The 25,485-nt window shown below is 37.7% G+C and overlaps 3 protein-coding genes across 5 annotated transcripts; all 3 read left to right on the forward strand.

The window, feature by feature from the left end:
• The first annotated feature begins 943 nt into the window (after positions 1-943).
• Positions 944-3,415, forward strand: LOC112553412 (ADP-ribosylation factor-like). The gene is made up of 4 exons (XM_025220613.1): positions 944-1,340; positions 1,746-1,922; positions 2,089-2,223; positions 2,679-3,415. The coding sequence occupies exons 1-4, from the start codon at positions 1,250-1,252 to the stop codon at positions 2,717-2,719; spliced, it is 444 nt and encodes a 147-aa protein (XP_025076398.1). The 5' UTR covers positions 944-1,249; the 3' UTR covers positions 2,720-3,415.
• A 1,902-nt stretch (positions 3,416-5,317) lies between these two features.
• Positions 5,318-8,356, forward strand: LOC112553411 (ADP-ribosylation factor-like). Its single transcript, XM_025220612.1, is given in 5 exon segments — positions 5,318-5,838; positions 5,841-5,852; positions 6,514-6,690; positions 6,971-7,105; positions 7,670-8,356. Coding segments are annotated over 5 exon segments (567 nt in total). The 5' UTR covers positions 5,318-5,762; the 3' UTR covers positions 7,837-8,356.
• An 851-nt stretch (positions 8,357-9,207) lies between these two features.
• On the forward strand, positions 9,208-20,181 carry LOC112553149 (protein-glutamine gamma-glutamyltransferase K-like). 3 transcript variants are annotated; one of them, XM_025220177.1, is made up of 17 exons: positions 9,209-9,560; positions 9,691-9,933; positions 10,860-10,969; positions 11,291-11,473; positions 11,837-11,951; positions 12,115-12,275; positions 12,731-12,849; positions 13,661-13,768; positions 14,383-14,560; positions 15,264-15,399; positions 15,625-15,728; positions 16,353-16,468; positions 17,223-17,349; positions 17,637-17,924; positions 18,196-18,356; positions 18,629-18,765; positions 19,113-20,181. In XM_025220177.1, exons 3-17 carry the CDS (start codon positions 10,912-10,914, stop codon positions 19,282-19,284), a joined length of 2,163 nt encoding a protein of 720 aa, XP_025075962.1. In that variant the 5' UTR covers positions 9,209-9,560; positions 9,691-9,933; positions 10,860-10,911; the 3' UTR covers positions 19,285-20,181. The 3 variants fall into 3 exon arrangements, with proteins under 3 accessions (XP_025075961.1, XP_025075962.1, XP_025075960.1); XM_025220176.1 differs by having other exon boundaries at positions 9,208-9,933; positions 10,759-10,969; XM_025220175.1 differs by having other exon boundaries at positions 9,209-9,933.
• Positions 20,182-25,485: the final 5,304 nt, after the last annotated feature.

The raw sequence follows: 25,485 nt of genomic DNA on the forward strand, positions 1-25,485 counted from the left end.
TGATGTGAGCAAAAATCGCTATATAACTATTGTTGTGGATAATAACAATAAAAACCAATTAACTTGACTAAACAAATATTTGAAGTAATCCATGCGAAAAATTCTTTACGGAATGAACCCGCAACTTGGCTGCATTTTTGACACGTTATGAATTTAAGAATTCCATATACAGTTAAAAAATACGTGATAGCTTGCATTAATTATTATGCCACATCGAATACTATTACTAACACGCAAGCAGGTATAGGGTGCGGGAGGGAAGAGGTGCTTGCAGTTTTGTAATTTATGTAAGATCAGCGTATTTTCGAGACTGTTGAGGGTTAATTTTTAAGTTGCTTAACATTTTTGGTTTCACGTTGTATACATTTTGGGTTGCGCTCTAGATCAAGTTGTAAACGTACCTGATTTTCTAAAATAGATGCAAATAAAATTTAATCATTTTACAACTACCGATTGAAAACTGGATATCTTGATCACGAAATAGACATGATCACTTTTATTAATACGTCGATCCATGGTATAGCTAAATTAATTTAAAGTATTATATATCCGCACGTGTTGGAATTTGTGAAGCACAAAACGAAAGTAGCTATACTTCCTTATCTTATCTTCACCGAATGTCACACAGGAAATGAACTAAAATGAACTTTAATAGACGTTGTTTAGTTTATCGTTCTGTAATTTGTACATACACTAAAGATATAATTTATTAATTAACACACTCCCCTCGACACCCCGTCGCGCCCATAGGCTTCTATGAAAGTCATGTGATCGTGCCTCTCTTTTCTGTCAGGTCAGCCAATCATTGTGTGCCTTTGTTTGCTGACCCTGAGACAGGAAATCCTATTGGCTAGGTGACGTCAAGCTCTCCAGCGTGGGTCGCGCCACCGAATATCGGTGTTGGTGTGTTGCGCGCCGTCAAGCTGACGTTACAGACCAATGGAGGATGTAGGGACACGTCATGTGGACCACGCTGGAAAAAGCCAGTGCCATTCTGACACTAAATATAGGTGCAGTAGGTGTCTATAAATACGGAGAACAGCAGACCGATGCAACACTCGTCGAGAGGAAATCAGCTATACTACCGCGACTGGAGAAAATTGTATTTGTAAAGTAGTGAATTGTAGTTGTACTGGAATTTCTGTAACATTACAGAGCAGAGGCTTGTAAGAACTGAACAGAAGAAACAGTAGTGTATCCTGAATATACCGTTGTTGGTGACAACGTCAACTAATTAGTGAAGAAAAACATGGGGATCTTTATTAGCCGACTCATTGACCTCTACAACGATTTCAAGAATGACCCAGCTCGCATCCTGATGGTCGGCCTGGACGCTGCTGGTAAGCTGGTATACTACCTTAATATGTGTCTGTGTATGTTTGTGTGTTTGTGGGGTAGGAAGATGCTCGGCCTTGGGGGAGCAAACTCCATGCTGACAGTGAACGACGTTCACATTCTTGTCAACTCAGTATCTATTTTGAGAGGGCGCTTGCCCCCTCTCCTTAGCCCCCTAGTTCCTTCGCCACGCACTGTGTATGTGTAAATGTGTGAATATTTGACATCCTTTTCTAGGGTAAAATTGAATGAAAAGTGTGAGAATAGTGTCAGATATTGTATATCGATTCATGAGTGGTGAAGAGCGCATCGTTGCTGACCGCTTTCATGTTTGGAGTATTTAATTAAATGAACCACCGCTTTTAGGTCTGACTTTCAGCCATGGTCCTTTTGTGTTTTTCGTGAAACAGGCAAGACCACCATTCTGTACAAGATCAAACTGAACGAGGTCGTCACGACCATTCCCACCATCGGCTTCAACGTGGAGTCGGTCAGCCCGGTCAAGGGCGTGACCTTCACAGTGTGGGATGTCGGAGGTCAGGACAGGATTCGTCCTCTCTGGCGACACTATTTCCAGAACACAGAAGGTGAGCTTTGTGCCAGGAACGCTTGCTATATAGTATTTCAGAAAATAATAGTCTACACTGGGCTTCACTTAATCATTAGCGAATAGAATCTGCATCACACTAGACCTTTATGGCTATTGTGACCTTATGATATGAGTAATTATGGTTATAATGGTTCTGTCCCCAGGTATCATCTACGTGGTAGACAGCGCTGATTACGAACGTTTCACTGAGTCACGTGACGAACTGCATCGCGTTCTGAAGGAAGACGAGTTACGAGGCGTGCCTGTGGTTGTGCTGGCCAACAAACAGGACTTACCAAGTAAGTAGACTAGCGTCTATAGTCTCCTACTTTAAATTTCCAATAACGTTTTTGTTTGTTCATAAAGACTTCATCTTGACTTTGGATCAAAAGCGTTTTCTACATGAATGATTACTAGATTAATATGGTTGTGAAAAAACTTTATCATGGTTTACTGTCGTAATGGATACATAACTATCTTTTAACGTCTCTCCGTTATTTAATTGTACTTTAAAATGTCTCTCTATGTTCCCGTGCTTGCATGTATACCTGCGTACTGAAATGTTAAAACGTTTTTAAAGTACCACTGACGGGTCCAAAGTAAGCAAGCCCGACAGAAGGCGTATACTAATTCAATTATTTAAAATATATTATGCAGGTTTATGCTTTATAATGGACGATTGATGTTAGAAAATAATATAAACTCAACTCCTTTGTTTTTTCTCAAAAAAAGCTGCATTTTTATTTTGTTACAGCTGCCTTTCGTGTGTCAGAGGTGGCGAGAAACTGGAATTGACTAAACTGCGGGACAGGAAGTGGCATGTCCATGGGACATGCGCAGCAACAGGGGAAGGCATTTTCGAAGGAATGAAAGAGCTGGCGAGACTCGTGAAAGAATTCAAAAGATCGCAAAAGCATTGATAACAAACTGTATGGACTTCAGAGAGAGAGAGAGAGAGAGAGAGTTCTTTATCTGTATTTTTACTTGTACATTGGCTAGTTGTCTCAAGACTTCCGGTTTCTCATTCATGGTTGATCTAGCATTTTATCCTTTTTTTCACGTCGTTCAAGTTTTATTTAGAACGAGATCAACGGAGGATATTATCTGTGATAGTATGATGGTGTGTGTGAGACGATATAAAACACCCGATTGTGACATAAATATATATATGTTTGTGAGTTCGCCACTAACATTTATCTTGTTGTGATGTAAAGATTTTGAAGATGCATAATGTCTACGATTTTAAAGAAATGTTTACCAGTTTTTATACTTGTACATTTCAGTGGTAGATATTATAGATTGTGTATTTATAAATGCGTATGTAAGTGTGTTTGCGAGTGTGTGTATGTGTGTGGTGACTGGTGAGTAGTATTTCAGGGAATGTATACTCACATTTGACATTACAGTTCTTGTGTTGTGAGAACATCAGATGAAGGTTTCCAAATGACTTGTTTTCTAAATTGTTCGAAATAAATAAATTATAGAATACGTTGCCTGCGTTTCTTAATAATAATAACAACAATAATAATAAGTTTATTTATATAGCGCTTTTCCCCACCATTAAAGGTGGGCTCAAAGCACTTTACTAAAAAGGAAAACTCACAAACATTATAATAATGGATGCTGGTCTCAAATGCGTTTCGTTTAATGAGAATCCGCCCATTTACATGGAATGAAGTTGCATGCAGGATTCATTTGACGGAAGTTTGTCAGAGAAACACAAGCATCTCTACTTTCCACCATAAAGTGAAATAAAACAGAAACCAAAAATCGGAGAAAGACAAAAGAAATGACATAATTTACAAAGCTGACTCATTTGAAAAGTTTACACTCGGTTGAATCATTAATTTGTATGTTTGTATATATACATTTATGTACACAAGATGGACAGATGAACCTGAACGGTGGTCATTAAGAAAAGATGATTAAATAGGACAGCCTCGAATTTATAGACTCCAGCCCCCCCCCCACCAAAAAAAAAAAAAAAAAAAAAAAAAAAAAAGTTGTTGCAAGCCTTGACCACACTATTACGGATCATTTATTATGTCATGGCTGAACGAACGCCTTCCAGTGTTGTTTGTAGCCATGGGGGTAGTGAAGTGGTAAAGAAAAAAAGCCATAATGAGGCTGTTAAAGTATTGTGTTAAAATTTCGCCTTGAAGAAGATATTTTTCTCTGAATCAAAAGCGCTTTTTTATATTAAATTCACTACACTTACCACTCATTATTATACTGGGGAGGTGGGGAAGGAGAGTGTAAGTAACACAAACGGATGAGAGATGCAGATATGGCGCAAGATGATGATTGTCATGATCCGGCCCAATAATATGATGATACTACGACGTGGCCCAAGATGAGGATTATGATGCGGCCGAAAATGACGATTGTTACGACTATCCCAAAACGATTACTGTCAATACGGAGCCCAGGATGATGACTCGTATGATGTGCCACAAGATGATGATGATTAATAAGATGTGATCCAAGATGATGATTAGTGTTATATGGCCCAAAATGATGCAGAGCACAGAGATGTGGTAGGATGATGATGACGAGTGTAAACATGTACCTCAGGGCGAGGATAAGAGGATGATCTGGACTACCATGTTTTTTCATTTGTGGAAAACGTCCTGTGTGACTGCTGGTTCCTAACTCTATAAAGAACAAAATATTTATTTGTAACACGCTCTCTCTCACACACACACTCTCAGAATCGCAGTTTACATAAGATATTCACAGTGGAAACACTTTTATTTCAACAGCTTTGACTGATTGGGTAAGGAACTCCACAGACTGTTAAAAAAGTTGCTTGTCATATCATTAGCGTCATACACAACTGCCGACACCCCACACACTCTCATGGGTAATAGGGGTAAGGTTTGGGGTGGTGGTAGTCGAGCTTTTGCAGTTGATCAAAGATATATATCTCGTTTCGTTTGGCAAGCCTTTTTGTCCTAATTTGAGACCCGGACAGTCTTTTTTAATTTCCTCTTCAGTTTTACTTTGCCTCTGCCACATGCTCACAAGATTTAATTTTTTTTCTAAATCACAGTTGAAATTATTTTACATCTGTACGATAACGACTGTGCTGACTATAGCATCATAAATATCAGATATAAGTTGCACCATGCATTGAAAGATGAGAAACACTACTTAACTTTATCCAAATATCGATGTACATTTTTTTCTTATTTATTGATTTACGTTCAAGTCTGCTTAATAGATATGAAACTGTTAATAATTATGTCTCTGAGAAATAATGCTTTCGTAACTGTACGTGCTGCTCCACTTCTTTTTTGTTTCTTTGACCAGCCAATCACGGAGCTTGTAAGTGTCTTTAGTTCGCTAAGCCATCATACGGGAAATCCTATTGGTTGGGTGACGCCATAAACTCCAGCGTGGCCAGCGCCACTAGATACCAGCCGCGTGTAGTTGACGCTGTGTCGGCCGACAACCAAGCAAAAGTTTCACGAGGCCACGCTGGAAAAAAAATCAATGCAGTGCAGAAACTAAAAATAAATACAGAGGGTGTCTATAAAACTGAAGAACAGTAGAACGAAGCAGGACACGCTGAGAGTAGACCCGATCAGCTATAGATATATAAGCTGCTACTATACTGAACTGTACAACTATATTATATCTGTTGACATTATATACAGTGTGTTCTTATTTGTACAACGGTTTCCTGATCAGTGATAGAACTTCAGAGAAGAGGCGTCGATCAGTACGGAAAACAAGACACGTAAAAAAGGAATTTTATAAGAATATTAAGTACTGAGTTTATCGCTGCAAAAAATCGGATCAGTTATAATTTAATTGGTGACAGAAAAATAAAAACATGGGGCTCTTTATTAGCCGACTCATAGAACTGTACAACGATTTCAAGAATGACCCAGCTCGCATCCTCATGGTCGGTTGGACGCTGCGGGTAAGCTATTATACTATATATATTTACGAAATCGTTTCATGTGTTCAATAATATAATAATAAATCATTACTACTTCGATACTATCACCAATATTATAAATGATGTTTTACGGTTCAGTCGTCAGAGCCGAAATGGATCATAATAGAAGATCACGTTGTAGGAATATACTTGGCTTTGAAAAGGGGAGGGGGACAAACTTCATGCTGACAGTGAGCGACGCTCACATTCTTGCCTCCTCAGTGTCTTGTGTGGAGGCGACTGTCCCCTTTCCCCAGTGGTACCTGTACGCGACTGTATTTGGTCATAATAAATGATACTCATCTACGTATATGTATATTCTCATTACGCTCTCTATTCGCACGTGAAAAGTGATAAAAGAAGAAATATTCACGCAAGAGAATATACACATTGCTCATGTCTCTTGTTTTCCAAACAGATCGTTTGGTGTATATAATCAACTTTGTATTGTTTCTAAAAATCAATATGCGATTTTGATTAACGGGTATAGTTCGTAAGAGAGACGAGTACTAACAGCGCTGCTGGCCTGCTCTCTCTAACCTTTGACTTGTCTCGGTTGGAGTATTATAATTTGAACGACTCGCCTTTAGGTTGACTTTCAGTCATGTCATGTTTTGTGGTTTTTTTTTCCCTTCTGATACAGGTAAGACCACAATTCTGTACAAAGTCAAATTAAACGAGGTCGTCTCGACCATCCCCACCATTGGCTTCAACGTTGAGACGGTTAGTCCAGTCAAGGGCGTGACCTTCACAGTGTGGGATGTCGGAGGTCAGGATAAGATTCGTCCCCTCTGGCGAGCTTATTTTCAGAATACAGAAGGTGAGCATAGTGTGAGAAGTTCTTGCCAGAAGATTGCTGGCTCTGTAATTTATACTTCGACTCGTTCTTTCTATTATTACTTAACGCTGATCACAGAAAACAAGCAAGGACTTTGTATTTGATAACTTAAGGCAGCTACAAACAAACAAAAATTCCTCTCTCTGTTGTAGACAGGCACAGATAATAAAGACGCATTATATTGGTAATATTGTATTCTTGTATCTAGATTGTGTCTCCTAGAAGACTTGAGTTTATATGGTTTCTGTGGTTCTGTCTGTAGGCATCATCTATGTGGTAGACAGCGCAGACTTTGAGCGTCTCTCTCTGTCACGTGACGAACTTCACAGTGTTCTGGCGAGTGATGAATTAAGGGGAGTGCCTGTGGTTGTGCTGGCCAACAAACAAGACCTCCCAAGTAAGCAGACTAGCGGCTATTTTCTTTTTTAAATAACTCTTTTTTTTTCTTAAAAGTTTGCCATAACCTGTTTTTTTCTGTCATACTTTACACATCTTTTAATTGTTCTCTCTTATTCACTTTTCTCTCTTCTCTTTCCATATTTCTCTCCTACACTTGCGCCCATGTACTGCTCTTACGATATGGTCCACTTGAGATAATGTAGCGCTTCAGTTCACTTATATGTACAATTGTGATAACAAATAATTACCTCCAATCCCTGAACAACAGGACTGCTGACAGAAGCATACAATGTTAATAAGATGCACACGATGTTAATAAGATAATAAAACAATAAGCAAGTTTACAGCAAGCCCTCTTTCTGAAGAGTGAAATAAAGAAGACAATAAAATTATAACAATACAGAAAGGAACATGTACTAAGTAGTGGATCATTATATAATTGCATATTTATAAAATATGGTCAGCAGTTCTGAGGTCGCAGAGTTTGGTAACAGACAAACGACCATAGAACATTAATTATAAATATCTTGTAGATTTCATGCTTTGTTTCCCCCTGCTGCAGCTGCCGTTGGTGTGTCAGAGGTGGCCGAGAAAATGGAGATGATGAAACTGCGAGACAGGAAGTGGCATGTCCATGGGACATGCGCAGTAACAGGGGACGGCATTTTTGAAGGAATGAAGGAGATGGCCAGACTCGTGAAAGAATTTAAAAGGTCGCAAAGACATTGATAAGAACCTGTATGGATCTCACCCATTCTACTTAAAAAAAATCTGCGTGAGAAACAGAGCATTAAAAATCATTAAAAGCGATGTTACAATACTTTGAATCACCCTCGCATTTACACCACTGATCTGTCCACTCACCTAAACACAGCCTTACATTTTTATAGAACATCTTAAAAAAACAAAATTGTCCCTTCTTTAAAGCCTGTTTCCGCATGTTTGGAGAATGCCTACCTGTGTTGGCTTGACCTCTTGCGGTTTGATGCCGGTTTCCCCCGACCTATGTGTACAGCATTTGACATAACCTGTGCTAAAAAATGACATGCTCAAGGTGATTCCATCAAGCTGATGTATATTTTTTAGAATTAAATACTTTGTTTCAAACTGAAGGCATTGTGGAACAAGAAAGCGACTTCTCTGTAACGAAATATTCAGGACAGACTACAATCCACAGAAGTCTACAGAAGAGGTTCGTGCTGTTTGTGCCCCAGGAGTCCTGATGGCAAGGACTATATACCTAAACCAGAAGAACGACACATCCTTGCAAAAAAGTGGATAACAAGACCAAAGGGTTTATTACTGTGATAGTCTGTATGACAATCGAGAGTTTTTATTAGCAGTAAAGATCATGTGAGTTATATATAATTATATATATATGTGTGTATGTGTGCGTATGTATGTCGTATGACACTTTTTGTATTGTGAAAGTATTCCTTGACTGTTGATAGATGAATTATTTGTAAATACTATTAAAATTATAAATTTATAATGAGTTGTCTTTGTTAAAAATGGATCTGTGTATTTCTAGAATGACGACGAGTAACCATGTCGATTTACTTTGCAGCAAAAGTTCTGAGAGACAATAAAGCCAATACTTTCAGTTTTACACCATAAAACAACAACAAACAATTAACAAAAAGAAAAAAAAGGCTGTGCTATTAAGAATAACGTGATTTATTATAACAATCAAGCCCAGTCACTTGAAAGCACACATTTCATTATAATTGTGCAAGAAGTACAGTTACATGTACTTCGGTTAGCTATAAGTTGACCCTGTCAACAAACCACTCATTCATAATTGCCTAATTCACTCTCCATTCACGTTATAAAAGACGTGACACGAACGTGGTATAGGGTCAAAGGGCAAGTTTCCTCAGGACATGTCACGGTGAATGATTAATTACACGCATTATGCCGGCTACACAAGTATGAACCACCAGGTTCTTTACAGCACAGCGACAAAACTATTCTTGTCTGTCATTCCCAACCACGCCACACTACCTCACCAAGGAAGCACGTAGTGCACCAACCGACATTAACTACGCCTTCTACCGCGCATTCTGTCCTTTGTACCATCATCACAGGTAATGTACTTTGATCTCTGTTGTACTTCATCATGTTTGAAAGCTGCATGGCAAGCAGTTGATTCAAGACAGCATCACACAGTGTGTCACGTACGGCAGTGCTCATGCCATCTGCATTCGTCATCGGCTGTTATCATCATAGTGTTTTCCCGCAAAGCTAAAGATTAAAAATAGAACACCACTGGTGCAGAAATAGGTCGACCATGCGTGGGTTGCTTTCAGGAAATAATATAGGGACCTCGGTGTCCTTGGCTTAATTTGAGCCAACTCCTAAACAGGATGCGTGCACTGAGGCCATCGAATATAGTCAATGTTCTTTGAACTATATTTCAGTGCATGCTGCCAGCTGCAGTCCTGTAACTCCAGGTGATGATACTACGAATAGAAGAACTGTACACATAAAGCGCTTTAATTCTGTTTTGATAACAATTTACTGCTTTTAGGTTTTGTCTTCTAGGCATCATACACGTTATACTAGGCCTTGACCTATGACCAGTTTCAGTTTATGGCGGCAAATTGACAGTCATCTGCTTCCACGGATGTACAAGTTCGTGGTCTGTCTGCTCTGTTTATTTGTGGAGTGATCAGCGAACCCAGTTTATGTGAAGTGTAACCCTGCGATTCGGTCTGGTGGACAGCATCATGGAACGGTCCCGAAGAAGCCGCAGGTCTTCCTCGACCATTGCTGCCACTACACGAACACCAAACACCGCCGACAGCATCGGTATTTCTTGAGATCGTAAGTTGCATTGTTCAACCGTTCCTGTAAGTAAAGTTGAGAAATATATTCGATTGGAATCAAATGTTAAGGGAAATGGAAAGGACGTCAAGCGTCATCCCTCGGACTTGACCTGACAGATCCGGGTCATCGGTGCAGGTTGTGAAAAAAATTGCAGTGATATATAAGCAGAACCATCGAAATGTTTATTCAGATTTCATAGTTGAACAAAAAAGATCGCGAAACAACTATAGCCGATGAAAGGTGTATGAGCATATGGTCTCAATAAGCCAGCAGTAAAAAAAAAAACAAAAACAACCAAACAAACAAAAAACAAAAACAAACCACAACACAAAACAGTGAGGAAACTTTGTCAGGGACAGATGAGGCACAAAGCATATACAATGGGATAATTATGTATATTGCTTGAAGAAGTGCAGAACTGTAGCTGCCAAGGTTGTATTAAGTTCATGACAAAATAAGCAGTCATGTTTATCAGGTAACTTGGCTAGATCATTATATGGTGGATGTTTGTTCTGATAATGAACTTAAGTTCTAGAAATAAAAAATTTGTCACTTTGTCTTTCTTTTTTTCCTTTATCTCATTTTTATCACATTTCTCACTATAGCCATCATTTCTATGCAATTCATATATGTGTGTGTGTATAGCCATGCATTATCACTGAAGAGATACCAAAGTACAACCTTTACTAGCTTGCTATTTTTTCACACAGCAGTTTTGACTAAAGCAGCATGTTTCATTGCTGTAAGTACCTTTGGTACTGTCTTTTATGTTATGTGATGTTTATAATGTTTATAATTGTCATTGGTTGTAATAAATGGCAGCATAAATTCACTTTTGGCTGGATGAATCTTTGAAAGTGACCCTGACTACTTGGATAATTATCTGGGATTAGTTCACACTGCCTAGTATATCTGGATTGCAGACGAAAAAAGCGAGAAGCTCAGCTTGGGGGTAATCAGGAAGGGAGGAAACCTATGCTGTCAGATGAAGAGCATCGCAATCGTATCCTTACTCTCAGAGTCAAACAAGATGGTAAGAAAATATGATGGCATATATAAAACATCTTCAAACTTATTATAATGAACAAGTTTTTGTTAAGGAAAACGTTCTTCTGAGAAAAACAGTAATTGCAGTTGAGTGAAATTATGAAGCTGAAATAATACATTCTTTAGATTTTTCTTTATTTGAACTTATTTTGTGTGTGTAATCAATAGTAGTTATACATTTTTATGTGAAGATCAAAGCTGCTTTCACATTTACATCAAATTTTAACAAAAATGAAGCTTATTTAATAAATATTTGTTATTAGAGGCTCATTGCAAATATAAATGTGTGTGTGTTTTTTTGTTATAGGTGCTGCACTAAACGTAAAGTCTATTAATTTAAACAAGAAAAGCAATTCTGATAAGCACTTCACTTCAGACTATGAGGTAGAAGACCTTGTTGTACGCCGTGGAAAGGCATTTGATATCACAATTTTATTTGATCGAGAGATTGACAAGGAAACAGATATCATATCATTGCAGTTTGTTGTTGGTGAGTATTTACTCATTTCAAAACCTTTAAAATGTGCTTCTTGGCAGATATAAATTTTATTTCTTTCATAGTTAAAAATAAATTTTGTTTTTTTTATTATTTTATTGGTGACATTAACACTTTTCTATAGTCGCCTGGTTACATGATTGCCTGTCTCATAGGGACAAGGGTTTCTTGACAGGTTTGACTTGGCACTTATATAAACTGTCATTGGATCTATGAACTGGTTTCCATCACACTCTCTGATGATGCTAGCTTAGCATCGTTATTTTATTTTATCGCCCTCATCCCTAAACAATGGCTACCTACAAAGTACCACCAGATCAAGGAAAATTATGTTGATGTTTTATTGGTTATCTGCAGGGTCACGTCCCCAAGAGAGCAAAGGGACACTACTACGACTCAAAGTGGATCTAAATAATCTTGTGAGAAGATACACCCAGTCTGGTCTCTGGTCCACACATGTCAGTGATGTAAGGTAACATGCATTTGAGAAATTTATCAACTGTACCAGTCCTACAAACTGCCAGTCACTGGTTGAATAATGGAAAGATAAATAACAACTGTGGAAGGAAAGAAATAACATAATGTGGAAAGACTTGGCACAAGGAGAAAATGTCTCTTGTCATTTTTTTTAATAGGGAGCAAGAACTGGATGTAACTGTTCTACCTTCTGCCAACACCATCATTGGGAAGTATAAACTTTATGTGGAAAGCTCAGTCAGAGGCAAAGACGGAGAATACAGGCGCTATGAGCTAGAGGATAATGACATCTACATCATCTTCAATCCATGGTGTTTGGGTATGTAACAAAGTGGTTTTATGCTGATGGAATAAAAGTGGGCACCTGGCAAAAGAGGGATTGCTAATAGCTTTCTAAACATCTTGATAGATAGTTATTGACTGTAGATTGAAGAAATAAAGAGAACAGAATTGTTGCACTCTTTTTATCATATGCATCTTAAGGTTCTAACCTCCAAAGAACACAATAAAGTTAACACTCGAAACATATTAGCTTGTTTGATAATATATAAAAATAACCTACAGCCATTACCTGTTTGATAACAAGAATGTTATCTTATATGTTTACGACCTCGAGTGAAGCATATTATATATAAAACTATAAAGATTTTTTTTAATAGCAGTTCCATTTGACAGATTATTTTGTAAAGAGTTTTGCAGTCCAGCTTAATAATGTTTTACACTTTGTTTTTAGTAAAGAGGACTAAAAACAGGGATTCTTGCTTTTACTTACAGAGGATGTTGTGTATATGGAGGACCCTAAACAAAGAGAAGAATATGTACTGAATGAAAAGGGACGCATTTGGGTCGGCACCATCAACAATAACACTGGTCGACCGTGGAATTTTGCACAAGTGAGGAATTTTATTGTTCCTTCAGCTTGACATTGTTTGCCTATGAGGAAAACAGTTGATATTATAAATCTGCTTATGGGGAAAAGTAATGGTTTGATTTTCAGAATCAGTGGTGTGTTTAGCTTTTGCCAAGAAGGCACTAGTCTGTACTTGAATTGATAGATCATTTGGTTACTTCATAGTAGTTTAGTTTAATTGTTACTTCAAATATTTAGTAACTTGATAGTTGCTGCAGGCAGGAAGTTCACATTATCTCAAGACAATATAGCGAGAACTATATATAGTCATTTCAGCCTTTCTTTGTAGCTGATTCTCCTTTGGTACGTAAGCCCAGCAGTCGTAAAATCATCTTTTAAAATGAAATGGCCACATGTTGTGAATGAAAAACTCAAAAGAGAAAGAATTGACCTACATATAGCTCTTTGACATAGTCATTTTAGTGCACTAATTAAGCAGGTTTGATGAACATTTCGTATTTCTGTGCAAAGACACAAGCTCACACTAGAAGAGATGGCAGCTAAAGAACACAAATTTTATTTTATCTTTTCAAGAGATAAAAATAAGATATTGTTTTCTCAGTAAGAAAAAGAGAAATCTGCTGGGTACAATGTGCATCATTTTTTTTTTTTTTTTACATGAGGGCTACATTTCTGGGTGTGCTAAATAATTTTAAATTTTTCGAGTTACAGAATTCATTATAATGGAAAAGTCATCCTTACACGTACTTTACATACACTTAGATTCATATATATACACAATACACAATATGTATGTCATTTTTATAAAGAAAATGTCGTTTGTTTATTTTCAGTTTGATGATCCATGCCTGGAGGCAGCTTTCTTTTTGTTAGACAAAGCAGAGCTGGCTGATGCAGCCCGTCGGAGTCCTGTTTCAGTAGTTCGAGCAGTGTCTGCATTGGTGAGTTTTGTTATGTCTGACATGAATTAGGCTGTTTTTCAGCTTTAGTGTTTTGTGTTTTGTCAATGGAAGGAAGAGAATGCAATATTTATAGCAATTACATGAGGTTTCCCTAGATAAATATGCCTTATGGTTAATTTTATTGTTGTGTTGTATACTTGTTTGTGCTGGTTACCAGTCAATTCAACCATGTGAATGTGAAAAATAGACCAAAAAATTCACATTTATGTTATAAGAGAATGAAATATATTTTGAATGGGTTTGTATATCTTAGGATTTGTATTATACCATCGAAGTCAATTCATATCGATCTTGTTTATTCTGTTACTCCTGTTAACTTTTTTTTTGCAGGAGTGATCTTGAATTAACTTTATGAATGTCCTTTACTAATGGTCAAAGTAATGGTTAAAGTCTGTTTTGTTTGTTGTACATCAATGATTTGGGATTATCTTAGGGATATTGTGATTTCACAGTGCAGTGAGCTTAGACATTGGATGGGAGATTGTGCTATAAAGTGAACTTTATCATTATTTATTGTTATATTATGTCAAATTATACATTTTACACATTCAGCATAGCTAAAAATGCTCCTTCCTGTTTACGTGCTCAAACAGGTCAACAGTAATGATGATGATGGTGTGCTGGAAGGCAGGTGGACACAAGACTACCCCAAGAACACCACACCACCATGGGCGTGGACTGGCAGCAAGGCCATCCTAGAGGAGTTCATGAGAAACAATAAGCCAGTGCAGTATGGACAGTGCTGGGTTTTCTCTGCTATTGTTACTTCTAGTGAGAATAACTTTAATATTATCGGCATTCATGCATTCATTAATATGAAAAGCTGCAAATCATGGTTCTATAGGCAATGAAACTGATTGTCATCTGGCTTGACTGACTTGCATTAGATTTGTGCACAAGATTCTGTGGAAGTCATATCTGGATAATTATCAGACCTGCATTTCGCCATCGATTTTGCATAGCAGCTACGGATGGACAATGGAATGTTGGTGGTGTGTTAAAAAAGATTTTGGATTTTCTGTAACCAAAACAGTGATTATTAGTATATCTCAAAAAAAAAAAAAAAGCCCAAGGAACTTCTTCTAGTGGGAATGAGGACTAACATTTACTGGAAGACATTTTGAAAAGCAGTCATAACAGTGCAGCATTCAGCTGGTTTACCTGAGGCATTGACAAATGTTACTTGTCACTATATGGAAAACTTGAAGGATATATTATAAATGTTTAGATGTACTGAGTTCTTTTCTGGAGGTGAGCTCTTGACAGCAAGGTAAGATTAACTGCAAAGATAATTGACTAAAAAATACTCACATCAATAATTGAGAAAATATTGTGAGTTGTGTTCTAATGAGAAGAAGCAATATTGTATGACAAATAGGCATTTTGGATTGACATGCTTTTGATGAAGAATTTTAAGGATAGGTAAGTCTTTTAATAATTATCAATCCATTTTTCTTTATGGTGTTATGTGCAGTCCTACGAGCTCTTGGTGTTCCCACTCGATCTGTAACCAACTTTCAGTCTGCTCATGATACGGACAGCAGCATGACCATTGACGATCATTTTGATGAGTATGGTGAACCAATACTCTGGATGAATGATTCAATCTGGTCAGTCATGGTGATTTTCTGCTTTTGTCCATGTATTGCTGATGCATTTTTTGATCAGGCAAAGATGATTTCCATGGTTGAATTTTCGCTTATTGCTGCACAGTCTTAGATTGTTAATTTCTAAGTCTTGATACTCTAGTGCAGATTTTGCAACAAATTTTTCCTCAGGCGTGGCATCAATAACTGACCACATAATTATTTTTATGATTTTTTTTATGTATCCAGGAACTTTCATGTATGGAATGAATCTTGGTTCCGTCGTCTGGACCTTCCAGACGGTTATGATGGTTGGCAGGCGCATGATGCAACGCCGCAAGAGCTGAGTGAAGGTGAGAAAAAGAACAGAGATGCAGCAAAATTAGTGAGTGTAAATTTTAGTTATGAGACAGAGGATGGCTACCTCCAGTTTGATTTTTGTTTTGAATGTTTTATGATTGCATACATTTTTCAGTCACATAATTGTAGATACACATCTGAAGACACACACACCAATAAAAATATTTTTAAATTTTAGTGTATTTTTTTCCCAATGCAGATAGTTCCTTCTTCAATAAACCCAGTTTAATTAAACCCATTTTAAACAAATTAAACTGGAAAACATAGAATCTGAATTATTAACTTATTCGCTACTCGATGGAATTGAGCTATAGCTATGAAGAAACATTAGCATTCACATTTACGGGTGCAAGCTGTAAGGGAAGAGTTAAGAATGAGCACATTGCAACCTATTTTTTAAATATTTACCTAATGCTGAATAACTAAATAAATTATTTGTTGAAAAATGATAAAACTGACATACCTAAATATTAATGGCAGGTAGCTTTTTTATTTCTTTGCTTTCACCTGCCCTGAAATATCCATTTAAAATCTCTGCTAACATTGGGTAAGGTAAGTTGTGGAGATGCCTTGATTCTTGTTAATGAATTTATCAGCTACATTGCCTCTGCTTTCAGGTGTGATGAGATGTGGACCAGCGGCACTGAAAGCCATTAAAGAAGGACATGTATACCTCAGCTATGATGTCCCTTTTATCTTCAGTGAGGTCAATGGAGATCGCATCCATTGGAAGGTCTGTTCGCATATCATTCTACAACTGTGCACTTGCCTCTGAAGTTATAATGACCTTGAAATGCTATTAATATGGACATTTGAAAGTGTTTTCTTTTTGGAAATAAGTATTGATTCCTCTAAATTTATGACAACTGACTTTCCTAACATGTATTTATCAGTGGGAGGCTGTTTGTCATAAATGTGTCAGACAGTTTATATGTGCATTAATTTTATAAGCTGTTGAAGTCCTTAAAATTTTAGACTTTTTTCCTGGAGTAGTAAGCATCAATATTGGCAGAATGGGAGTCTTTAAGGGAAAAAAGAGTGTGAAAAAGGAAACAGGATTCTGATCAGGGGAGGTAGGGAAGAGACCAGTTGCCTCCCCTGCACTGTGGGCTATAAATCTGCCAATCCACCAATCTGCCTGTCACCTTTTCTATTTTGTGCTGATAATAAACTTTGTAGAAGTTGTGTTTCATGTAATTTTCCCCTTTTAAATTGTGGAGTATGGTGACATTAATAATGTGAACATATGTGTCCATGACCCTGATAAAACAAATGCACAGAACACCCGTCCCCAAAGCATACACAAACACACCCTTCTGCACTGCCTTCACCTGTTACTGTTTTTTTCTTCTTCATATTTTATATGCATGAACTTTTTCTAGTATTTACTTCTCTTGCTTCTAAGGAGTGTGCATATGAGCTTTACAAATTTTGCATTTCTTCTTTTTCTTATTGTTATTTTAATTTCTTTTTATTTATCATCAAAGGTCTATGAAAATGGAGAAATGGACGTTATCTCCATAGACAAACATGCAGTTGGAAAGAAAATTAGCACAAAGGCAGTGGGCACTTATGACCGTCTAGATATAACAGACCTTTACAAGTATCCAGAAGGTACAGAACTCCTTGATTGCTGAATTTGTTTGTTGATACTTGCTTCATTTGTCACTTTGGATAATTCATGAATAGACTAATTAAATTAGCTTTGAGAAGATAATGAAGAAACCAAGTTAAGACAAAGAAATTTTGAGGAAGACAAAACACTTTTTAATTTTGCTCTTTATCTTTACATCTCTGAATAAGGAAGAGCGTGAATGCTGAGGAGAAGGAAAGTAGAAGACGCATGTAAGATCGACTTCACAAGTTCATTTTCATGACTATGAGATACCTTGTTTCAATAGGTTCTGCTGAAGAGAGGCAAGTGGTAGAATTTGTCAACAGGTACAGCACAAGAGTTGGCGAAGATATTTATCATGAAGAAAAAACAACCGATGTATCATTTAGCATTAGTGTTCCTGAGGACACTCAGGTTGGCAGTGATGTTACTGTCTCACTGATAATTAAAAACACCAGCACAGAAGTGCGAAGTGTTCATGGACGTATGACCATTCTGTCTTCATTCTACACTGGAATTCCAGCAAAAAGATTGGAAAGCAGGAGCTATCACAATGAACTCCTTGCTGGAGAAAGTAAGCAAAATATTAGATTTGAAGATTTGGATAGTAACTACTGCCACAATATTATTCTCTCATATACATAATTTGATATATAATATGCTACCTTTAGCTTAAATAGAACAGTAATTTTTAAAATATTTATCAATTTTTTTAATATGCATTCATCTGTTAATGTAATTGTGTAAGTTTGAATGCAATTTTGTAGTTATTTTATGTTTGTGTGCAAGTACTTGGGGAGGGGTAGCCATTTATGTCATCTGTTAAACATTTGTTTTCATTTTAGAGAAGACACTGGAGTTAAACCTCAGCAGAAAAGAATACCAGAGCAAGCTAAATCCTGAGGCTAGTTTCCAGCTGTGTGTGTTGTTCACAGTGGATCCCACTGGCCAAACCTTTGTGTCCAGTCAGGCTTTTACCCTTTCTAAGCCTTCCCTACAAATTACAGTCAGTGGTTCTTAATATTCCCTTTATTTAAATCATTTTAACTCACTATAGTCTTACCCCTTATCACATTCATAAAAAAAATGGAAAAGTAACTTTGTAAGGTACCAAGGAAGGCAATACAGGAAAATTACACCTTAAGTGATATTTGCTTTTACTTCCCTTAGTCTACATGTAGACACAATCAACCATCATCTGTTTCTCTTAACCTATTGCTATAATTGCAATATTTACATTGAACCTTGATCCATTTCATTTGGTATTATTTCTTTCAGGTTCCAGATTATATTAAAGCTGGCACTTCATACAGAGGAACCATCTCATTCACCAATCCATTGACTATTAATCTAATAAATGGAGTTTTTCATCTTGAAAGTTCTTCTCTTTTGTCTGCCTATAAGCATGAGTTCAGGTATGTTGTAAAATTAAAGAAAAGGAGATGGGTGTAGACCTGCATTGTGGTAGACCTTACAATTTTAAATGATTGTGTTTCTGAAAGTAATTATTAGTTGCTCATTTATGTCTCAGCTGCAATGCAAACCTTACAAAACCTAATTGATTTAGTGTTAGTTATATTTTTATCAGAAGATACCTGATCGAATTATTGTAATTATTATTATAATACACCTTTGAATTTTAATTATTTAAAAATATTATTAAATTTAATATAATATCCTTCCTCTTTTTTGCATCCTAGATCACAATAATGACATTTTCATTACCAGTAGCAATCACTGACTGTTTTGTTGATTTTTGCAGGAAGCCAATAAAACAGCAAGAGACTGTTATGTTTCATTTTGAATTCAAAGCTCTTCGAGAAGGACTCAGGGAAATTGTGGCCACTTTTAGTTCTGATCAGTTGGGTGGTGTGGATGGCAGTATTGAGTTTGAAGTCTTTCAAGACATAGAGCCAATGAATACTGATAAGTAAACTTTTGTTTGAAGTGGTGGCAGCACTCTGCATGTGTCAAACCAAAACAAAAAGTGTTTGAGATCATGGTGGTACTGTATAAAATAGAAATGCATGAAATGGGACTGTTCGTGCTGTTGTTTTGTAGTGAAATATTTTGTTAATTTTATATATTCAATTAAGCATACACATGACACACTGTATACAAATATTGTAATTATCTTGTTAGATGCACAAACAATGTTGCATCTATTTGAGTTTCAAGATACTTTTGATTATTTGACTATTTCTATACCTGACTGCTTCTTTGGTGAAAGTATTATAATATTCATGCAACTTTTGTGGTTTCTTTTTCCTTTTGGAGGAAGAAATTTATGCAGCATGGTAATATTTGTTACAAAGGGTCATTTTACGTTTTCAGCAATGCTTGCTGCAGGATGTTTTATTTCCCTTTGATTTTCTTTTTTGTCTTGGTGTCTGAAAACTGCAATTATTTTGCTCACCCTCTGCTGTGTGTCACTGTCCTGTATATAACGCCCTTCTTTTTGCAATTTGACAAAACCACTTATGCTGTACTCAGTTTTATTTATCCCTGTTTTTAAGTTACTTTATTTTTTTTAAATTATAAAAGCATCCCTTGATTAAAGACATAAATTTATCAATTTTACCCTTAAGTATTTTCATGAATGTATCATAAAACCTGCCATTTTCAGCAGCACAAAAAAATTCCAGAAATTTTGTGGCTTAAAAATAACTGATGGAATGTACATTATGTCCATTTTTTGAAGAAGGAAGATAAATTCAAGTTACAAACTGAATGCAGACACAGCAGCATTGTATAAACATTTTTATTTTATGCAGGAAGCACTAGTAAAACATATTTTTTTAGATTGATAACAGTAAACAGAAGTACCTGTTGTTGGTCATGGTATATGTATACACAGATGTGTGTGTGTGAGCACGTACATGTGTACAGTCTAAATATAAGAGAAAACAGTTATTTTGGCTTTTTAAACCATTTGGATACACATGTGGATACACATTAACACAGCTGATCTGAAAGGCAGAAAAGTGTAAAAAACGTATGACAGATCCAGTGTGTTTGAACACATTATAACTTTTGCACACTTTTAAAAAATGCCACCTTTGTTGAATGTATGCAACATTGCGAATGAAAATGCATTGGAAAAAACTATGACTGTAAGGAAATTTCATTTTTGCATTGAAATGCACTTGTTGATCAACAACTTGCTGACAAGACGCCCAGATGTTTGTGTGTGTCTAGCTTTCAGTCTTACAGTAATGGATGGATGGTTAACTCTGAGCTGGCAGCTTACATGGTCAGTTTGGTTAGGACAAGCGATATTTTTTATGACCTGACCTCTCCTATACAGTATGCTGTATGATATCTGGTGTGCTGTATGGCTAACGCCGGTAAACTGCCGATTACTTTAAATGCATTCTAGCTGATTGCTTCACATTGAACCATCAAGCTTCCCACATGTTGTACATAAGGCATCAGAATTTCTTGGCATACAGTTAACTGCTCATAAAGTTGCTTCTTCTTGATCAGCAATACTCGTGAATGATTGTATGGTCATCATCACCATCATCAATAATCATCAGTCATCATCATCAATAATGTTGCTTAACATAAGTATGAGTATTTTCAGTGATTTCTTAATCTGCTCGTCTTGTCAGATTAAAATGGTAGTAATTACTTAGCAGTGGAGGGTGGGTGGATTTGTGTTGAGGGTGAAATCAGTCATAGGCCTGGTATTCAAGTGACATTTATATTTAATCAGCCCTAGAAACAAACGACAAGGGGGAAACTGTAGAGTTGGATCATGTGTCCTATAAGACATTTGAACTTTTTAGAACTCTCTTTGTCTGCTTGTACCATCTGTCTAACGGCGGTGGGTAAATTGACACTGTTTTCAAGTTAAAAGATGTTTGATGGATCAGAGTAAAAGAAAAAATGTACTTTAAAAGTTCACCAGGCAAAACTTCATGTAAATATAATGGTTTAAAATATTTCGCAGAGTTCAGAATATATAAATACATGAGCCCTCAAACGCCAGGGACCGTAGTCGGTAGCCATGAAGAAGTCAAGTTACCCAAGGGCTAATTGTTGATCGGGGCATTAATTGGAACCAGGAACAGACACAGGTTGATTGACTGATAGCTGAGAAATCTTCGGCTTACATGTGGTCCACAGTCATGGCTACAGAGTTTCAGGGGGTAACGTAAGCACCCCATGTTGTGCCAAGGTACCTCGGGCCTCTACTCAGGAGGTAAGTCACTGTCCAGGGGCAAATTGGGGAACTCAAGGAAAAACGATGGGATGTCTAGACTGCGTGAATATTGCTTTATGTTACCCTAGTGAATAATAAAATAATAAATGCAAAATTTGTAAAGCATATACTCACACTCCTAAGGAGCATGCTCTATAGTGCTTAAGAACAAGACAAAACATGGACAGCATATGAGGGACAGGAAAATAAACAAATAACATATGAACTATAAAAGAATAAACAACCGTACTAAACGAATAATAAAATCAAATACAGAAAAAAAAGAGGTGTGTGTATTCTGAAGACATCAAATTATGCGCACAAAATTTCATCATCATCATCATCATCATCGTCATCATCGTCTTCTTGCCACGCTTCTCATTCTCATCGCCAAACTCATTCTCGTCTAAAATGAAGCTTACGTAATTGAGGAAGGAAAGATCGATGCAAACCTCGTGCATTCACATCTCGTCACTCTCTCTCAATCGTTCTCTTTCCTTCTCACTTAACCTTCCCTCCTCCTCACAACAGCCTGCACGAGTGTTCGAAGTCTTATTTCGCCTCACCCAGCCCCTTGCTCTGCTGATCAAACTTTGATCATCGTTTTCTCGCGAAACCGCTCGTTTTCATCATTGATTGGCGTGTTGATGGACAGACATTTGGGGTAGGGGGAGAGCGGGGTGGCTCTTTTTCTCTCCCCCCCCCAGTTTTCTCAGTGTGCTTTTGTTTCAAAACATCTGGCGGTGCCCACATTACGAGACAATTACAGAGCCCAGAGAACGCTCCTCTTGGGTCGGACCATCGGAAATATTCTTTCTCTCCTGGCTGCTCGCATTCTGCAGTTATTTAAGCCCATGGGAACAGGTCTATGGCCGCGATTCTTTAAATGCTTGTGTGAAGTGCTGGAACAAGAGAGGGTTTTTACATTTGCCATGACGATTGGTCCCAGAGTGAAAAGATCCGGGACCCGAGAAAAAAAGTTCTGCCTCATTTGCGAAGCATATATTGATAAGGATTGATCAGATATCGCCAATCGTCTCCCGAGGAAGAATTTTAGGAGAGCTTCTCCAAGTTTTCGAGACTTTACAATCGCTAGTCTGAAGAGACAGGAGATCACGGCCCATCGTGAAACTATGGCTAATGATGGGGGATGAATACCCACTAGAGATGGGAGGTGGGGAGTTGGGTGGGGACGAGAAGAGAGTGGGACTCAGCACACCCTGTCCTGTCCTTGCATAAACGTTACACCCGTTTCACCATATCGGGTGCATTAAGGGTAACAGGTCTAGTACAAATCCAGAACTGATTCACGTGTGTAAATGGGTGTTCCTTAAATGTAACCCTTTCACAATTTCTCAAAGGCTTTCTTAATGCGTTACCACAACAGGCGAATTTGTGAGTGAGAGAAATCTGTCGTCCACAGCGATTATTCGAAGAAATGATTACACTTGTGACCACCCCACCTGTTCTGTCAGTGACGAGTGCGAGGTTACTTGTTTTCACCAAGTGCTCATAACTGTTCTTTATTTCGTTTTAACATGATGTACTCAGCATCAACCACTAACCTTAACTCTAACCCCCACCCGTAACTTACACAGTAACCATAGATGTATACTTCTCCAACTAAAAATATTTTGTAACGAAGCAAAAACTGTAAGAAAGCAATCCAGAACAAACAAGAAAAACACACAAAAACAAACAAAAAACAACCAACCAACCAACCAACCAACCAACCAACCAACCAACCAACCAACCAACCAACCAACCAACCAACCAACCAAACAAACAAACAAACAAGCAAAGCAAACAAACCCAAACAAATTAAGTATGTTTAAAAATAACTTTAATGAGAATCGAACCCAAGGTTTCAAGTAGAACTGCTTTTGTCACGCGATCCGTGTGACACAGGAAATAAACATCGAAAAGGTTAATCTCACCTGTCCTCAAACCTCGCTCCTAGCAACGTGAGCGACATCAAACACCATTTAATTAGTTTTGAAACATCGTTGTCAACTCTGGGGAGAAAAGAGAAAGGGGGACATCATTGATGAATAAGACAGGCTACCTTTGTCATCTTTCTTCTCTCTAAAGAGATCATCAGATGCTGAGCTACACACGAAGATTCAGTCTCTCAGTTCCCTGTTGGCGAGACAGAGGGGAGGAGGTGGGGTGGGAAGAATTTCCTATTTGAACAGAACGCTGCTCGTGCGGGTCCATCGACTTTCGCCATGGGGTGGAAACCTACCCATATGCTGAAGCTGGAACTGGAGGTGACACCTTATAAAAAGGTTTTGTCTTAAACGAGAGGACTTTGTTATCTCAGGGTTGACTTTGTACTGGCGGGGGCAGATTAAATGCTTAGTGTAAACTTAGTCCCGTACACGAGTTTTAGACCTGCTGGGAAACAAAAAATAATTATTGAATTTATAAAGCGAATATCCTAGTGTGAACGAAAGCTCAGTGCGCTGCACACGAAAATTTGTCGACAACCAACAGTCAGCTACACAAGAAACACAATTGTCAACAAACAGATGGCATCCATGGCATAAAACATGAATTGTGAATGGAGGACAATGAGGAACGAAGAAGTGAACAGAACAATACACGTAATGATGTAAGGTAGTTCTTAAAGGGGTTTTAACTCACCCCAAAATAAGGAGTATATGATAGCCTAGAGAACTGGAGACGCCATCTTGGTAGTGAAAGTTCAGACGACCTGCTGATATGAATTCGCCCTGAACTATGAACTCTAAGGAGTCAAAAGCATTATTAGTCAGGTTTTAAACGTAAAATTCTTTGTGATTTTATTTTTAAAAAGCATAAACAGTACACAGCTTTTGACCACATTAAAGATATTATACAAAGATCTGAAAGAATGGATTCAATACTTTGGAGGGAAGTTGGGGTACTTGTCCTGCCAGATTGATGCAATTAGCAAAAAATGACCACTGGGGTATAAAAATGACCACTGGGGTAAAAATGACCACTAGGGTCACTGTGCTTCTCACCTCCCTCTTTCGGGCCCAACTATGCTTTCCCGCTATGAACTAAAAGTTGGGCCTTTCACCGCAGTTCAATGGAGTATGATTGCATTATGCAGTTGAGTACATAAATCATATTTCTGCATGCCACATTTGCTTTTTCATAATGTTTGTTACATGTGTCGAAACCCAAGTAGCCGAGTTATTAACTCCCTGGAGTCCCACCCACTGCTTTCATTGTAGAGGAGTTTGCCAGAGGACCTCTTTGTTCTGCCCACAGAAGTTTTCACTCGATTATCAGCCACACGATGGTGAGAAGACCTTTAACCTTGGAGAATCTTTTTCAGACTTGTAGTCTAATGTTGAATGTTTTTAACGATGATCCGTCATCAACGTCATTGTCATCAGCATCCTCGTCATCTCAGTCATCAATATGGAAGGCAACATACTTCCCACCAGTGCCGTTATCGTCACTGCCACTTCATCATCAATATCATCATTGTTAATTTCTTTATTTTCATCATGGTCACTAGCACCGTCTGCATCGTTGTCTTCCACATTGTTACTTTCATCAGCGTTAACTTTATCGTTGTCATAGTCATCGTAATCACCCGGTTTCATCGTCGTCATCATCTTACCATGATCCCGGTAGCGCAGTGGTGAGGTTCTGGGATCATACTTCCTCTTGGAGCACACTCTCTAGATGTGACACCTGTCCACCGTTCTGGTCAGTTGAGATTTTTCTCAGGTTTCTCTCCGCCATCCTTTTCCCGAAATCACCTCTAGGAGGAAGCACATCAGCTGGAATCAACCATCAACTCCGAATGCAAGCAACAGCCAGCTAAGTGTGTTTCAGGCACACACGCTACCCCCGATTCACCTTAACACCGAAGATTCGTCTCTTGGTAAAGTCCGAGCGTGTGACACTTACACCGGGGGTAGAGTTT

The sequence above is a fragment of the Pomacea canaliculata genome, linkage group LG12 (genome assembly GCF_003073045.1).
Source record: "Pomacea canaliculata isolate SZHN2017 linkage group LG12, ASM307304v1, whole genome shotgun sequence".
NCBI classification, from domain to species: domain Eukaryota; kingdom Metazoa; phylum Mollusca; class Gastropoda; order Architaenioglossa; family Ampullariidae; genus Pomacea; species Pomacea canaliculata.

Excerpts from the sequence above, each read along its gene's own strand:
- LOC112553412 (XM_025220613.1), top strand. The coding sequence starts at position 1,250 with ATGGGGATCTTTATTAGCCGACTCATTGACCTCTACAACGATTTCAAG. Across the intron at positions 1,341-1,745 it reads GGTCGGCCTGGACGCTGCTG|GCAAGACCACCATTCTGTAC; the intron begins GTAAGCTGGTAT and ends TTCGTGAAACAG. Across the intron at positions 1,923-2,088 it reads CTATTTCCAGAACACAGAAG|GTATCATCTACGTGGTAGAC; the intron begins GTGAGCTTTGTG and ends TTCTGTCCCCAG.
- LOC112553149 (XM_025220176.1), top strand. The coding sequence starts at position 10,912 with ATGCTGTCAGATGAAGAGCATCGCAATCGTATCCTTACTCTCAGAGTC. Across the intron at positions 14,561-15,263 it reads CTCTGCTATTGTTACTTCTA|TCCTACGAGCTCTTGGTGTT; the intron begins GTGAGAATAACT and ends TGTTATGTGCAG. Across the intron at positions 18,357-18,628 it reads AGCCTTCCCTACAAATTACA|GTTCCAGATTATATTAAAGC; the intron begins GTCAGTGGTTCT and ends TATTTCTTTCAG.